The 16,772-nt window shown below is 51.7% G+C and overlaps 1 protein-coding gene across 1 annotated transcript in view; it reads right to left on the reverse strand.

The window, feature by feature from the left end:
• LOC111154873 (forkhead associated phosphopeptide binding domain 1) overlaps positions 1-16,772 on the reverse strand; it is a 120,364-nt gene that overhangs the window by 14,710 nt on the left and 88,882 nt on the right. The window contains exons 20-27 of the mRNA XM_022514808.1: positions 12,508-12,681; positions 10,339-10,564; positions 9,091-9,175; positions 8,445-8,551; positions 6,507-6,666; positions 5,191-5,323; positions 1,784-1,913; positions 586-710 (exon numbers count right to left, since the gene is read on the reverse strand). Coding sequence (XP_022370516.1) covers positions 586-710; positions 1,784-1,913; positions 5,191-5,323; positions 6,507-6,666; positions 8,445-8,551; positions 9,091-9,175; positions 10,339-10,564; positions 12,508-12,681 — 1,140 coding nt within the window. The remainder of the gene's footprint in view (positions 1-585; positions 711-1,783; positions 1,914-5,190; positions 5,324-6,506; positions 6,667-8,444; positions 8,552-9,090; positions 9,176-10,338; positions 10,565-12,507; positions 12,682-16,772) is intronic.

The following is a 16,772-nucleotide window of genomic DNA, read 5'->3' on the forward strand; positions in this document are numbered from 1 at the left end:
GCTTTTCTCGAGGGACACTATCTAAATATCACTAAACAATCCTAACAGCGATCACTTATTAAGTGTTTGCTGTGAGCCAGACGTGGGGATAAGCACTTAACCCAGCCACCTCTAGGAAGGCTAGGAGCCCACCCGAGGTCATGCAGGTGGCCAGGCTGGCATTCTGACACGGGTCCCTCTGTAGTCTCTACGGCTACTCTTTATGTGTTCATGCTTCTCGGTTTGCTGTGAAAAGCAAACTTCAGGCAAACTCATGGCACAATGTTAAAAATCAGCCTGTTGAATATTGCCTGCAAGATATATATAACACATCACGTGGAAAGGAGGGCCCGCCAGACACCACTCTGGACCACTGTCAGTACCATGATTTAACACGCTGGGCATGAATGGAAAGCAACCTCTCTGTTCAGACCTGGGGCTGCTGGTTCGGCAAAGCCCCGAGCAGGCGGTGCAGACACTGGTCTCCCAGGGAGGCCTGGCCCCGAACCACTGACGTGCGCGGCCGTGCCAGGGCACCCGGCTAGCGTCTGCCCTCGCGCCCACCCTCTCCACGTGTCACTGCAGAGAGAAACGTTCTTTGGTTACCGCTGCAATCTCTATTCTTGAGAGAGTTGGCATATCAGGTTTTGCGTCCAATAATTTCTGGACATTTTTTTCCATTCTGACCGTCTTTAAGTCTAGATAGGATTCAGTCAGCGGGTCCTTATGATCTATAAAATAAATAATTGAAAGTTTAAAAAAAGGGTCAGGAAGAAGTTATTGCATGTAATAATCACAGTTGCCGGGGCGCCTGGGTGGCTGTGGGTTAAGCCTCTGACTTCAGCTCACGTCATGATCAGGGTCCTGGGATCGAGCCCCGTGCTGGGGTCCCCGCTTAGCCGGGAGTCTGCTGCTCCCTTTCCCTCTGCCTCTCCCCTCACCAGTTCACGCCCCCCAACCCTCTTAAATAAATAAAGTCTTAAGAAAAAAATCACAGGGCGCCTGGGTGGCTCAGTGGGTTAGGGCCTCTGCCTTCGGCTCGGGTCATGATCCCAGGGTCCTGGGATTGAGCCCCGCATCGGGCTCTCTGCTCAGCGGGGAGCCTGCTTCCTCCTCTCTCTCTGCCTGCCTCTCTGCCTCCTTGTGATTTCTGTCTGTCAAATAAATAAATAAATCTTTAAAAAAAAAAAAAGAAAAAGAAAAAAATCACAGATGCTGTTTACTGGACCTTTCTGCAGGCCCGCGCTGATCTCCACCACCCTCCCTTGGCAGGTGAGAAATAGGCCTAGACAGGTAAATGGCTTGTCCAAGGTCACACATAGCTAGTAGGCGGTTGGGGCCTCTCAGGAGCCAGTGCCGAGACATGGAGGGTGAACTCTCAGCCACAGGAACAAGGATGGAACTTGAACCCCGGCTTCTGGGTCCTAGCCCAGCACTACCCCCAGCAGCAGGTGCAGTGTCTTGAGAATGCCAACCCTTCTAAACAGAGTATTCTAGGAGGTTCCCCAAGGCTAATCCTTGCACTGTTAGTCCATGACAAAGTTCCCACCAGGCCACAGCGAAATAAGAAAAAGGACAATGTGGTGAGTTTTTCATGAAATCCCATTTATTTAAGATCAAGGCTTGCCCTTGACTCTGAGATCATGCCTGCCATCTTTCCTTGTATTACAACGTCCTTTCGGTTATGAAGTGATGGGACAGAAGACGGTGGTCCTGGCCGGGTGTCAGTGCCCAGAGTGACCTCTAGAGCCTGGGGCTCAGGGATCTGAGCAGGGAGAGGGAGACCAGCAGGGAGAGCACTTACTTGATGAGCAGGCCTTCTCAAGCTCCTTAATTCGTGCACGCAGTTCAGACAAGGCCTTTTTCTGACGCTGAATGATTTCCTCATGTCGGGACCCTTTGCACTTGGCCCCTAGATCACTGAAGGATTGTTCCTGTAGCCAGAATGGTGCAGAGGACAGCTCTGTTAGGGGTCAGAATCTCTCTCTCCCTTATATTCCAAGAAACATGTACAACTCATGACTAGCAGAGACCCTGTCACTTAGTACCTTGGAAGCTACTGTAAGGGGAGTCAGCACAGAAGGAATTTAAATTTTTCATTTCAAATATAAAGTCACATCTAGGAAGACTTCCAACTCTCTTACCTACTTAGCATATCTATGAATAAAACCCCTCTCTGTGTTCCCTCCCCGTGTTTTATATTTTCTTCTAATATTCTTCTAAGCTTGGGTTTCCATTTGTTGTCATTTGGGTCTTGCATCAGAATAATCACATCAAATTCTGCTCCAGGAGAGGCATTTTTAGATAAGAACACATGGTACTTTCTTCTTGACTGCCAATAAGGATGGCTCTTTAATATTTGCTAGGGGGAATTTGATAGATTGGCTCCCGGTTGGTCTGGAGAAAGGGAGACCTTCCTGTGAGACTTCTGGAGGTTCTACTGTCCAACAGAATTTCCGGGATGAGGGGCAGGTTCCACTTCTTGCACTCTCCAATATGCCGGCCACCAGGCACAGAGCTAGCATAGAGCTTATGAAGGGCATAGACAAGGAGAGGTCTTCTCTCTCTTTTAAGGGTCATGTGCACCTTTCAGATTTAGAAGAATGGAAGGTTGCAACTTTTGGAAAAATTCCCAGCGTCACAAAAATTTGCATACGGGGTGTCTGGGTGACTCAGTTGGTTGAGTGTCTGACTCTTGATTTTGGCTCAGGTCATGATCTCAGGGTCCTGGGACTGTGCCCTGCATCGGGGTCCTCACTCAGTGGGGAGTCTGCATGAGGATTCTCTCTCTTCCTCTCCCTCTGCCCCTCCCCGCTGCTCTCTCTCAAATACATATTTTAAAAATTTGCATACAGATTCTGGAGGTTCAGGGCCCCCTGAAGCCCAGTAATAGACTCTATGTGTCACATGGGCTCTGTGAGAGCAAAGTCTTCTGTCTCCATTGGAGACTCTGGTGTTCCCAGGGCCCACACTGTGCCCAAGCTTAGTAGTTGGTTAACAATTATGGAGCCTGAATGAAATGAGGTCAGAAACAGGAGTAGGAAGGAGCTTGTTCCAGCTTTCTGGCTGGGACCAGGGCTCAGCAGCAAAAGGAAGGGGGTTCTCCACCCGTGGCTGCATTCAGTAGGACCTCACTTGACCCTGACACTGTCTTCAGCCTGCTGATAGTCTCTGTGGCTGGTCCCCTCTTCTCGGGTTGATTCTACACTGACCCTGCTGTCTTTGAGGATGTATGTTTGCCCCTGGAATGGGTGTGTGTGTGTGTGTGTGTGTGTGTGTGTGTGTGTGTGTGTGTGTAAGAGTGTGGAGGGGAGGGGAGGGTCTACTGACCTGTGGGTGGGGCAGCCACAGCAGCAAGGCTCGGTGACGGCCGTTATTCTATCTGCAGAGTATGCCTGAGCTCGATGTGACCCTTATTCAGTGCTCTTCTGGGAATTTGTTTATTTAGAGAAGAAAATGGAGATTCTTTCTCATACAACTCTGAAGCCCTCTGACCCACTCTGGCTTAGGAAGCAGGAAGTGGCCTGAGTTTGGAAAGCCGATCTGAGAAAGAACAAATACTTTTTTCCTTTTATCTTGCAGCCTCCCTCCCCCATCCTCTCCGGTTAATGCTGCCTCATAGGGAAACTATAATCTCGGTGTCCCGTGGACAGTCCATTCTAGCAAACTCGTGCGTAGTTGGAGGGAGTCTGATGTGAGCAGGAGCCGTCTGCAGCCTCCTCTGTGCCCAGCCCTGGGCCTGGCATACAGCAGACACTCAGTGGTTGTTGGACGAGTGAACAAGTATGGGCTGGGTCCTGCGCAGAGAGCTTGGGAATCCAACAGGTCTGAGGCAGGAGCGAACCTCACTCCTGGCCCCGCAGAGCGCAGGGCTCGGGACCGCTGGGGTTGCCCCGAGCACCTTCAGCTTCTGTGAAGGTGCTCTGGACAGTGATGGTGCCAAGGACAGCTGGCTGGGCCGCTGAGCCCTCTCGTTCAAGCTGTGTGCGGCCCTGGCTCACTGCTGTTTGGCAGGGGAATGGCATCTTTGAGAAAGCAGGAAGGCAAGCTGACACATTTGGCCCTGTTTCCAAGTGAAAATCCAAAGCCCATTACTGAAATGCCCTGTTCTCCAGTTTCATAAAGCAAAGAGGAAAAGGATGTTCCTGGACTCCAGGAAAGCGGAGGCCTCAAGGAACCACTGCCCCCCGCAGTCAGCCTTCCTGGGACAACTGGAGGCATCACAGCCCCCACTGCAGGGCAGAGTGGGAGGGCCACCTTCGGGGGCAGCGTGGTGAAGGCTGTTCTCACTCGGAGACACGCTCCCTGGGTTCCGTGCAGCTGAGACATCCGGGCGTGCAAAGGCTTCTGGGCAGGCACCTCGAGAGGAGCCACCGCAAGACAAGCATGGAGCAGAACGGGTACAGTTCTTTGGGAAGATAGTCTGGCCCTATCATGCACAATTTGGGATGCCCTCTGGACCCAGCATTTTCACATCCGGGAATCTGTTCTACATACACACCCACAAGGACATTAACTATAACAGCATGGAAAGTAGACACAGCATCATCAATGTCCATCAACGGGGAACCCGGCGTGGATGAGGGAATGCAGTGAAATTCTATGTACCCAATTAAAAGAACAGAATGGCTCTTTTATACTTACTAAAGAAGATGGCTTTTATACAGTGTTCAGTGGGAAATAATCACATTGCAGAATATACGTGGCTTAATACCATTATTTTGCAAAAAGTTCTATTGAATAAACATGCATATATAGGTTGTGTGTGTTTTGTGCATAAATAAAATTTCTCTCTCTACAGCCCCACGTGGTGGTAGCTGTTATGACTCCTACTTTCCCCGACAAGCCAGCCGGCATACAATTATCTGCCTGGGGTCAGTGTTTCTGGGTGCAGGAGTCCCACCCCGGGATGGAACCCAGGCAGCCTGGAGCGGAGGCTGCCCTTCGCACACTGCAGGGTCACGCCTGTATGAGGAAGGTGGGCAGTCTCTGTGAGGAAAAGGACTGCTGGTGCATAGTCACTGCCGATAGCCATGACCTCCAGTGGCTGTGGGGGGGTGGGGGGACTACAGCTGTTACCGTGTATATTTCCCATAAGCAAGCCACATTTTTGGAACTTAGAATGAAAATATTTTCAGAAGCAAAGACAGGCACCGTCAGGCCCTTTTTTAATGCCACGCCCCTGCGTGGCCAGGCCCCTGCGGTGCTCACCTCTTGACTGCTCAGGAGAATTTCCGTGTGGACCGGTTCTATCTGCACTGAGATGTCACACATCTTGGCTGCATTCCTGGGCTTCTGTTCCTTCTCCTTATACAGCTGGACTCTGTGTTTCTCTTGGGAGGCCCTAGGGGAGAGAAGATGAGTCACTGGCCAGCAGAATGGCTGGCAACCTGAGGTTCCAGGAACCACAAGCGACCTTTGGAACCACTGGCAGAACAGAAAAAGGAACTCCATTTGTATAGGTCACTGAAGCCTTCAGGTCTTCGAGTGCCCTGCCCACAGATTTCTAGAGTACTTAGTTTCAGGGGACTTCTGAAATCATGGCCAGGGCAGCAGACACCTGTCCACCCTTGTTCCCACAGTAAGTCTGTGGGACACCTGCTGGGGCATTTACTGGGGTCTCCACTGTGTGTCTGTTCTTTCTAACACTTTGTATGTGTTGACCCTTCTATTTCTCATCACAGTCCCATGAGCTGGGGCTCTGGTTGCCTCATTTCACAGGCAAGGAAGCGACACAAGCAATTTGCCCGTGGTCATGAAGCTTGCCAGTGGAGGTGGCTGGCTTTGAATCCGGGCAGCCTGTGTCTTTAACCACCATGTGAATCTGTCTTGGCCAGGAGCCATGAGGCATATGAAGCTACAGGGTAGTCACAAGATGTGGATTTTACTCAACCTTTCTTGGAGAAAACATTCCTCTTATGTCAAAATAAGGATAAGTTGTGGATGAAACTGCAAAGTCACATACAGTTTTTAGCCTAATCCATGGACTGACAATGAAATTTCACATTTATTTTAAGCTGACTTCTTTTACCCCAGTTTATACATTTGTTCAATCAATATTTACAAAGTTCCCTCCGGGCCTGCCAGGCACTGTGTGAATGCTAGGGAGTCAACAGCAGGCAAGGTCTCTATGGGGGTCCTTACGGGGAAGGCAGACAGCTAAACAGGCCACAGCAGCCTGGCTGTGTGACAGCGCTAGAGTGCAGGGGCTGAGAGACCCCGGGCAGTGTAGGAGCCCTTGGCTGTGTTTAGTGAGGGTAGTGACGATGGGCTCCCTGAAGAAGGGGCATTAAGCTGAGACCTGTCCTCTGGAATACTCGGCAGGAATGCTTGAGAGGCACAGAACTAAGCAAACTCTGTTTTAAATGATAAATGAAACACACGCTGTCCGTCCATCTGTCCATCCGTCCGTCTGTCCATCCATCTATTCATCCCTTCAACATTTACCCAGTGACCTCCATGTGCGAGGCCCCCTGGGTACTTGGGGGTGTCTGGGCTCCCTACGCCAGGAGGGCCTTCCCACACACCTGAGCGTCTCCTTGAGGACCTCCAGCTCCCTGTCCTTCCTTTCCACCAGGCAGGTCAGCTGCGCCATCTTTTCCCTGAGCGCTCTCAGCTCGCTGCTTTGCTGCTGGACCAGCGCCACGTTCCGCTCCAGTTCCATCTTCTGCTTTTCATTAAGCTCCCCTGGGAGAGAAGGAAAGCTGGTGGGGGGGGCTCTCCTGCCTCGGGGCTTTGCCAGGGCCATAGCCAATTGGCCAGGCCTACAGGAACCATGCGGCGGGTCCCCCTCCAGGAATTCTCCTGGTGGTGGGCGGCGTTAGTGACAGCCACGGGGCTCTTCCTGCGCCTTAGCAAATGACAGCAAATCTCTGCCTGACCCCGGCGCTCCCGAAGCTGTCAGGGCCCTGCCTCTGTATCTGTGGCCTTTCAGGGCTCCCTGGTTGACCTTCGGCTGTCTGCCTCTAGTCTATTTGCCTAAGGGTGTTCTTTCTATGGCCTCTGGGGTCTGCTCGGCTCCTGGGTCTGCCAGGTGCATCGGCCTCCACCTGAGACAGGTGAGACTGGAATTCACAGCCCGGTTCTCTCACCCCTGCAGAATTCAGCTCCAGCTGCCCGCTCTGCCCCTGCCGGACAACACAGCGCTCTTTGCCTTCATCCCTTTCCTGCCTCTGGTCCATTTCCACTGCTGCTAGTTCCCGGGATCACCTCTCAAATACACTGCCGGCAGCAGCAGCATGACCTCAGGGTCAGCCTCTGGCAAAACCCAAACGGAGACACCTGCATCACCCCAAATTTTCATAGCAACCCTACAGGTGAGCTACTGGCCACACCCCCACTTCCCAGAGGCAGAAACAGGCTCGGAGATGTAAAGGCACTTGCCGAAACTCATGGGACTGAAAAAAATAGCAGATCAGGAATCGAGTCCAATGTCTCCCAATTCTAGAACTGGACCTGCTAGCCTCTCTACTCCACTTTCTCATACTTTAGTATGAAAACAATCACTCTTTGGGGCGCCTGGATGGCTCAGTCATTAATTGTCTGCCTTCGCCTTGGGTCATGATCCTGGGGTTCTGGGATTGAGTCCCGTATCGGGCTCCCTGCTCAGTGGGGAGCCTGCTTCTCCCTCTCCAGCTCCCCCATTTGTGTTCCCTCTCTCACTATCTCTTTCTGTCAAATAAATAAATAAAATCTTAAAAAAAAATCAATCTGAAAAATTCAGCCATAAATGTGCTGGGGGCATTGAGAGTATAACCATAGGGGGGAGCAAATACCACTGAAGGTTTGGGGGTGCACAGGGGTTGAGATGGGCACAAGAGGAGTCTCCTCACCCTCCCTCCACTTCCCCAAACGGAGTTCTGTCTCCTGACTTCTGCTTGCCTGTGCCTTTTGGCGTGATGGAGGCTGGGGCTGGGAAGGGGAAGATGGCTGTAAGAAGCAAAAGAGGGGAGGCAGAAACAAAAGGACAGGGTTGGGTGGGGAGCAGAGAAAAAGAGCAAAGTGGGAACCTTCAGCTAGACTGGTTCGTGGTCTTTGGTCCCCAGTGTAGGTGGCTGCTGTGTCCAGCCAGCTCTAGGAAGCAGCGTGTTGTAGGTGGTTTTATACCAGAGGAAGGGGAGGCGAGGAGAGAGTACCTTGTTCTAGGTCCCAGAGATGGGGGGTGCTGGGCTTTGTGCCCTCCCTCCCAGACTTTGCCTCCAGAGACAAATCCTCTGAGGCAAAAGGGGATTTTTTTCCCAAAAAAGAAAGTTGCATTTCAACGCAGAGGTCTGAGCCCTCTGAGAATGGTCCCCGCGGCCCCCTGATCGGGCATCTGTCCTGCTGACCGAGGTACAAATGCTCCAATGCTGTGACCACCCAGGAAAGCAGGTCAGCAGGATTTTTAACGCTAAGCTTTCTTAAGCCTGTTCTTTCCTTTCTCGAAGTGGGTCAGGAAGTCAAGAGATGCAGGCAATCATACAAACCTCTCAGATCTGACATTCGGTTGTGAGCTTCTGTGAGGTTTTTCCTTAACCTCATGATGACCTCCTGCTGAGATAGGATTTCCTTCTGAGCGGTCAGCAGATCCCCTCTGAAACTCACAAAGACGGGCCAAGTCAGCTCACCTCAGGCCCCGGGATATCCCCAGTGCCTGGAAGGGGCCAGCTAGAATCACAAAGCGCTCCTCCTTCAGTGCGGGGCCTCGGGATACCAGTCCCAGCAAGGGGGAGAAGCATGCTCTTTAAAAATTCTCAAAGCAAAAATTCATTTCCATGTCAAAAAAAAAAAAATTACAGGGAGATAAGACAGAGGATCCCAGCTGGGTTCAGTCTGAGGCTGAGCGATGACAAATAGTGGCTTACTTCACAAGCGATTAAGTTAAGGTGCACCAAGGGGGTGTGACTTGCCCGAGCCACACACCTGCAAGGGGCTGAGTTGGCATCTGAACAAAGAGCCACCCAGATCTTTCCATGACACCATCCTGACCTTCTAGAGGATAGAGAAATTCAGATGACAGCGAGAAGAACCCAGACTCGACTCCTTTTTTTTCAGGTTCCGATTACGTGGCCGGAAGTGGGGGTTGGGGGAGTGGTCTCTGGCCCGGTGTGCACACACCCCTCAGGTACTCACATCAAGGTGTCACACACTTCGTCTTTGACACTGCTGTCCACTGGAGGCATCGGTGGGGGGTCTCGCTGCATTACCACCTCCTGGGCTGAATCAGAGGAGCCCGTGAGGGTCATTACAGTCTGCAAGCAACCACGGCTCTCCTTTCCCGGGGCTTATAAACACATCTGCATCGTTTCCAACTTAGCCACCCTCCCTACAGCCTGCCACCTTCTCTGCTTAATGAGCCCCACCATGGGTTCTGTGGGACAGGATGGGACCCCCCATGCATGAGCTCATGAAATCTTTCCAGCTACTCAATGAACAAGGGATCATGAACTCCACTTATAGGGGAGGAAAGGGGGATAGGAGGGACAGAGCCTGGCAGTTCTGGGAAACTGAGTCTTGCTCCATGCCTGGGCCATGGTGCCCTCTTCCTTCTGGCTCACCTGTCAGGGCCATCATTTGATGAACAGCAGGGACCCGGCCTGGCCTGTCCATACGGAATCCCCAGTGCCTAGAATAAGCTTGGGACCTAACAGATGCTCAACAAAGAGTGACGAGTGAATGAAAGCATGAAGTGAGCCCCTCCAGCTTGTCAGCTGGCTGGAGACCAGGACCATGTTTCCCAATCAGGGTTGAGTTTGCCCCCCTACCCCCCAAGGGGACACCTGGCAATGTCCGCAGATGTTTCTGGTAGTCACACTGGGGTGGGAGTGCTGCTGGCATTCAGGATGCCGCGGCTGAGCAACCCTGGCCCGAGACCTCAACTTCCAGAACTCTCTCCCAAGAGCTCAGCATCTCCGCAGTACATAGCGTCGCCTTGGTCATTTAGGGCGAGTATGTGCTCACAACCCTGAGTTCTTTTCTTAGCCCCTTTTGGATTTCTTTTTAAAGGTGGTTATGAAAAGCTGTTAGACAAAGTCGCAAACTCCAGAAGGCAAAAAGAAAGGCCCTGCACGGGATGTTTTCATGTGGAAAAGACACTCAGCAGCAGGCCGCTTTGTCGCCCCTGGCAGCCTGGGCGTCTCTGCTGGCTCACTGGCTTGGCACAAAGGACATCCCATCCGGTTGTTGTGACCTCTGTCTAACCTGGGCCTCGAGGGCCCCTAACCTTGTTGTGTCATGGGAAGAAAATGGTGTCCCAGGGAAAAATGGAGCATTCAAGCGAGGCGCGGCCTTTTCTGGCCCATCATCAGCGTATGGGGACCCACGGGATAATCAGAACCTGCCCTGAACGCTCTGATTTCTGCAGCTTCTCTTTGGACTGACCTAGGTCGCTGTCCTTCAATGTTGCAATCTCTCCTTCTATTTTTTTATGGTGCTCGGTCACTTTTTGGAGTCTTTCTTCAAGGCTCACGATAGTCTGGGAGTGCTGTTTGATTTGCTCCTTATATTCCCTGATTTCTGTTTCAAATCCATGTTTCTGGGAGTCCTGTTCTTCCTGGAGGGCCTTCACTGTCTGCTGTTGCAGCTGTATCTGCTCCTCCATGACGAGCTGGGGAAGCAGGGAAGCCATTAGCACGGTCTCGGGAGCTGGGCATGATGCCAAAGGTGACAATATCAGTATGCCCCCTTTGCACCCACAGGCATGGGACCGGACCCATCTCAGGGCCTTTGCACGTACTGTTCCCTCTGCCCGGTACTCTCCTCCCCCCAGCTCCTTGCATAGCTGACTCCTTCTCGTGTTTCATGTCTCAAGTCCAATGTCACCTCCTGAGAGAAGCCCTTCCTGGACTGCCTGTCTAGAGGAGCAGACTAAGACACTTTCTATTCCATCTTCTGCTTTCTTTTTCCATGACGTGCTTATCACCATCTGAATGATCTTATTTCTTTATTTACCATTCCCACTAGAATGGGAGCTCCAGGAGCGCAGAAACTTACTTTTCCTTATTTACCAATGTACCCACAGCACCAGTGCCTACATCCCTGCCGCAGTACCTAGGCCTAAATGCTCAATAAGTATTTGCTGACTTAAAGAATGAACACTTTTAAAAGAAAAAGAGAATGAATTTGTATTTCTTTCTTTAATTTCTTTTTATTTTTTAACGTAAGTGCCATGCCCAGCTTGAAGGCCAACATGGGGCTTGAACTCATGACCCTGAGATCAAGACGGAGCTGAGATCGAAAGTCGTATGCTTAACCGACTAAGCTACCCAGTCACCCCAAATTTCTATTTCTTAAAAGTGAAAATTCCCAATCATCCCCGAGAGGGGAGCTGGACCCCTTCCCGCAGCCGCCCTGTCCTTCCTGAGGCTCTTCTTGGGGCTTCTCAATGCTCATCCTTGCTCCCCTCCTACTTCTCCGACCACTCCTTCCCGGCTCTTCTGACACCAGACTCCTGCTCCTTATTCCTGGATGACATGTTGGGCCGCAGCCCCCGATCCTGAAACCCAGGCCCACACACCGTTTTAGTGATCATGCCTCCTCTACACTGAGATGTCTTATCTTGCTTTCTCCCCCAAATCTACTGGACCACCAAAAGTTTGGGGGCATATTTGGACTTTGCTGCCCCACCCTCGCCTCAGTCTGAATTCTTTCCCCAGAAGACAGACCCTCCCCGATAAAAGCCACTCTGACCTCCATATTCCTGTCACCATGTCACCCACAGGCCATCTACACCCTGGGTGCCCCGGCTCGAAGCCCAGCCCCTCCCTCTCCTTGTTGCTCATGTCCCCTCCATCAATTTTCAAGTCCTGCCATTTCTCTTGTGTCTGTCCTTACGGCCACTCCTTCCTGCCCGCTCCTGTGCCACCCCGAGTCTGCAGCTCCTTATGACTCAGGCCATAGACACAGCCACCATGTGCCACAGCCCAAGCTGGCCTCTCCAACTCCAGTCCCTCTCACATTCACTTTGTGCATTTCGGCCAGATGAGTCCTCATGACGTCCTTGCCCACAGACCTGTTGGTTGAATGTATGGATGATAAATGTGTACAGTATTGAGCCCTGATGATGGAGGGCCTTGAATGCCGAGCTAAAATTTTAAAACATTATCTTAAAGTCTGCAGAATAGTCACTGATTACCAAGGTCTGGGGCTGCTCAGTCCCTCAGTCTGATCCTGTGAGGACCCTGTATTACAACATCTTAGAATGCCTGGAGAGAGAGCACTGTAGCCTCTGTTTGCCTTTCCTTTGAGACCAGTGCTTCTCAATAAAGGGTGATTTTGCCCCCGAAAGGGCATTTGGCTAAATCTGAAGACACGGTGGGCTGACACGTGTGGAGGGAGGATGCTACTAGCATTGAGCAGGTAGAGACCTGGGGCGATGTTATGCACCCTGCGATACACAGGACGGCTGTGCACGAGAAAGGGTGATCCAGCCTGGGGCACCAGCAGCAGCCGGGCTGAGAGCCCCTGGTCTAAGTCATGGGTCCATGGGTCCAGCATTGCGATCCTTCATTGAGGGAAAGACTCTCCTGTCCCCGGAAGGCACCAACTCACCATTTTTGCCTTGGTGGTTTCCAGTTCAGCTAACGTTTCATTTAATTTCATGCTGAGGTTCTCTGCTCTTAGGCTCTCGGCCGTCTTGCTTTTCTGAGTCTCTTCTACCATGGCCAGTGCATCATTTAATTTATTATTCAAAATGCCTTCTTTTTGCACTTTTAAGTCTATTTCCTGGACAAACAGCAAACATCAAATTAACAATAATTTGGGAATGAGTATTTACCCTAGCTGTCCCTGTCCCGGCCCCCCGTTTTCAGAGAGGAGGTGAATTCTATTCTGTCAATGTCCCTTTTTCAGCGCAAACTCCATGCTTTCTCTGGAAGGTTCCAACTGTCATCGAGCTCTCTTTTCTCTCCAGCTGAGGCTGTCTCCTTGTGATTTCTGGTCTCTGAGCTCAGTTCTGTCACCTGGAGTGCACTGAGTAAGTTTTATTTCTCTTTTATGAGGCAGCCCTTTAAATATTGGAGGAGGGCTGTCATGTCTCTCTCTAAATCTGTTTTCCAGGATAAATGTGCCGAGCTCCTTCACCCTTTCGCCCCAGGATCTGCCTTCAGCACCCTTCCCTGCGTCCCTCCCTGGCTTCAGCGGGAAAAGGCCCCCCTGCTTCCCTCTGGGCTGCAGCAAGGTCGACCCTGCGCACTTCATCCCTCCTCCTGGATCCACTCTGTCAGCCCTGGACTCCCCAGATTCTACTCTCCTCCAGAAGCCCCTCCTCAGACCACAAAGAATAGAAGCTTTGTGACTGGTCCTGGGTGGGTGGGGGGGAGCTTCATGAACTTTACTTACTTGACTTTATTTTTATTTCTTAAACAGATTATTTATTTGAGTGAGTGAGAGCGCGCGCTCATGAGTGGGGTGGAGTGTGGAGGGGCAGAGGGAGAAGCAGTCTCCCGCTGAGTAGGGACCCTGATGTGGGACTTGATCCCAGGACCCTCGGATCATGAGCTGAAGGCAGATGCATAACCGTCTGAGTCAGCCAGACGCCTCTACTTGATTTATTTTGAAAGAGCGGTTTTGGGCTCACAACAAAATTGAGAGAATACAGAGCTCTCTTATTTGCTCTCTCCCCCCACAACGGGAGAGCCCCCATCGTCAACATCCTGCACCAGATACCTTTGCTCCAACTGGTAAACGCGCACTGGCGTATCACAGTCACTAGAAGTCCGCAGTTTACGCTAGGTTCACTCAGTGCTGTACACTCGACAGGTCTGAGCAAATGTACAATGACAAGTTTCCACCCTTCTAGTATCCTGCAGAGTAATTTCACTGCCCTGAAAATCTCCTATGCTCCATGTTGTCCTCCCTCCCCTCCACCAACCCCTGGCCTTCTGTCTCCATAGTTCTGCCTTTTCCAGAACGTCACAGACTTGGAATCATACCGTATGAGGGCTTTTCACAAACATTACTTTATCTGATGTAAAACAGTAGTCCATGAGATGTAGTGCTGGGTCCGCTCAGCCTCGGCTGCTGGCAGGGTAAACTGGTATGACCTTTTTTGGAGGATCATTTGGGAATGTGTGTCAAGAGGCCGAACATGTTTACACCCTGTGACCCAGCGATGCCACTTTTGGGAATCCGTCCTAAGGATGTAAACCGCACACTTTCACAAGGACTGATACGTGGGGCTGTCCAGCCAAGTGTTTTTAACTTGAGTGAGAAACAGCCCAGGGGCCCAAGCATAGGGGACAGGTCAACAAATTGGGGTCCACCCAACGCAGTGCAAACCCCGGCCAGCCAGCCGTCCAGGGCAGGTCGTGGAAGAACGCTGCATGCCGTGGAGATGTTTTGTAATGCATTCGGTTAGAATACAGCATCCAGGTCCGTGTGCACAGTGTTACAGGGTCAATTACTGTCATAAGCGCAGGTTTGCTGATGTCTGTAATGAGGATCAACGTGTAGATGGTCTGGGAGGAAGCAGATCAAAATGTCACCGGGGTAACTCTGCTCAGTGTAAATCAGGGGCAGTTTTTGTGTCTTCTTCCGAGCAATTTCCTGTAAACGGTTGCTCCTTTTATAGTTGGGAAGGGAAACGGATTTAAACATGAGAAAAACCTGTTTCGTCACTCGCTTCCTGTAAGCCTCACCTGCGAGCGGCTGCGTTCCCGGTGTATCACCACTGAAGTCCATCTGGTTCTATTTCGGGGCCTTCACGTCACCGCGGCTGCTGAGAAATCCTGGTGCAGACTGTGGGCAGCCCTGGCCAGAGGAGGTGCCCCCCCCGCCCCCCGGGGACGCTGGCAGGCATCCCATGGAGCCGCCTGTCACTTGCAGCACCCAGCGGAACCTTCCAGCTGTCCCAGAGAATCCACAGCAAACAAACCGTTTCTTTGATGGCCCTGAAGCTGCCCAAGGGCAGAACGCACTGCCTGGGGTCTTTGCTCCTTGCCAGCAGCTCAGCCGAGCTGACTCAAGGACAGGACAACAAAGTTGACTGTGCCCCCAGGCCTGGATGCGTTTTTTCTTCTCCCCGCTCTCCTCCTCTTCTCTTACGTCCATTGCTCTTCCACATAGAGGAGAAAAACAGCATGTGAAAAAGCAACTCTCTGTTGGTGGGGGGAGGGTTCCTTGACCTTGTCCTTCCTTGGTCTTTCCTGGTACATGGGGACTTTCTGGGAGGGGGTCCCCGTTTCTCCTTGTCTGGTGTGATGCCCCGGGGCTGTCTGGAGGGCTGTCACCAGACTTTGCGCTCTGATGGCATCGCTGTTTTCCCTGAGGCTGTTGAGGGTGTTGCGTGCACGACAGAGCCCTCTCTTTGATGATCCGCAGGAGGGATTCTCTCTGGGTGGAGGACGGGAACGGGGCTAGCCACCAGCCACCCATCGGTTCATTTCCTCTGCAGAGCTGCGTAGCCACCTGAGCCCTCCCTTTCACTGTAACCGTTAGAGTGAAAACTGACTGCTGATTTCAGTGATAAACTTTTTTTTGGGGGGGGTCATTATTCTCATTCCAGATCCATTACATGTCCTGACTACTCCACTTTAAAAAATGTTAATCTCTCCGTTCCTCCTGCTCCTGACTGAAGTATTTCATGGAAGATCCACGGTGAATCATTTGGGGGAACAAGGCTGTGTGTGAACAGATTGTGCCCTTGGGGCTACGAGGACCCGCAGCATTGGCTTGCCCTCCCTCAGTGTGCCGGCCTCGGCTGGCATGTCCAGCATCATGTCCCCCAGCTCCAACTCCGGTCTGCCTTCTCCCGGCATGCTCCAGCTGGTCAAGGTCCCTCAGAAAGCGGTGCCTGGGGCTGATCCATAACGCTGACCTGGTTTGCTGACGCTCATCTCTCTGGGGCAGCAGTGTTCCAAGCACACCTGGGCTGCTGGTTAAAGATGTAGATTGCTGAGTCCGTCCCATAGACCGTGAATCTGAATCTTTGGGGGTGAGGCCTGGGAAATGGGCATTTACATGCCACCCCACCACCCCTGCTCCAAGGGACTCTATGCACGCTCATGTTTGAGAATCTTGCTTTAAAGAAAATGATCTAAGATTGATGGGAATAGATGCAAAGAGCTTTTTTGTCCCACCTGGTCTTCAGAGTCCTCTGAAATTGTATTTACCTGCATTGAAGTTTAACCCCCTGTTGTCAGGTTGCGCATTTGATCCCTTGCCTTGACTTTTGTGATATGAGCCATTGTGTGTGTGTGTCCCTTGTACTGTCGGGACCCAGGAGGAGTGAATTCTGTCCTACAATGCAGAGGTGCCGAAGATAGGGTCCCGTACAACAGCCTGTGCTCCTATGGTGTCTGCTCCTCCCAGGAACAACTGTAAATGCGGTTTGACTGGGCAGGTCACAGCACCCATGGGGACAAGTTCTGGCGGAGACGCTGCTGTCCAGGTGATGAGAAATTCAGGTGTCCACCTCCTGACATACCCTCTGCGACCCTAGGCAGCTGAGGCCACACACTGTCCAAGGATAGTAGGGAGAGGAGGGGGACGGTGTGGGGTTCAGTTGTGCCCTCCATTTCCCAGCTGTAAGCTCACAGTAATAATAATAATCATCATCATCATCATCATAATGGCAGGCAACACACAGAGCATTCACTGACTACTGGACATTTTCCTGTGTTTTATGAGCTTGTTAGCAATCAAGCCTCACCACTCAATGAGGCTGATGTATTGGCATCACCTGGATTTCATAAGCAGGGAAATGTAGGCACAGAGATGGTAAGACACTTGCCTCAGGTCACATGGGCAGAAAGTGGCAGAGGTGGGATTCGAACCCAGACCACCTGTCTCCAGAGCCCTGCTCTTAACCGCGCCGG

Source organism: Enhydra lutris, unplaced genomic scaffold (genome assembly GCF_002288905.1).
Source record: "Enhydra lutris kenyoni isolate GAN:26980312 unplaced genomic scaffold, ASM228890v2 scaffoldscaffold38, whole genome shotgun sequence".
NCBI lineage: Eukaryota > Metazoa > Chordata > Mammalia > Carnivora > Mustelidae > Enhydra > Enhydra lutris.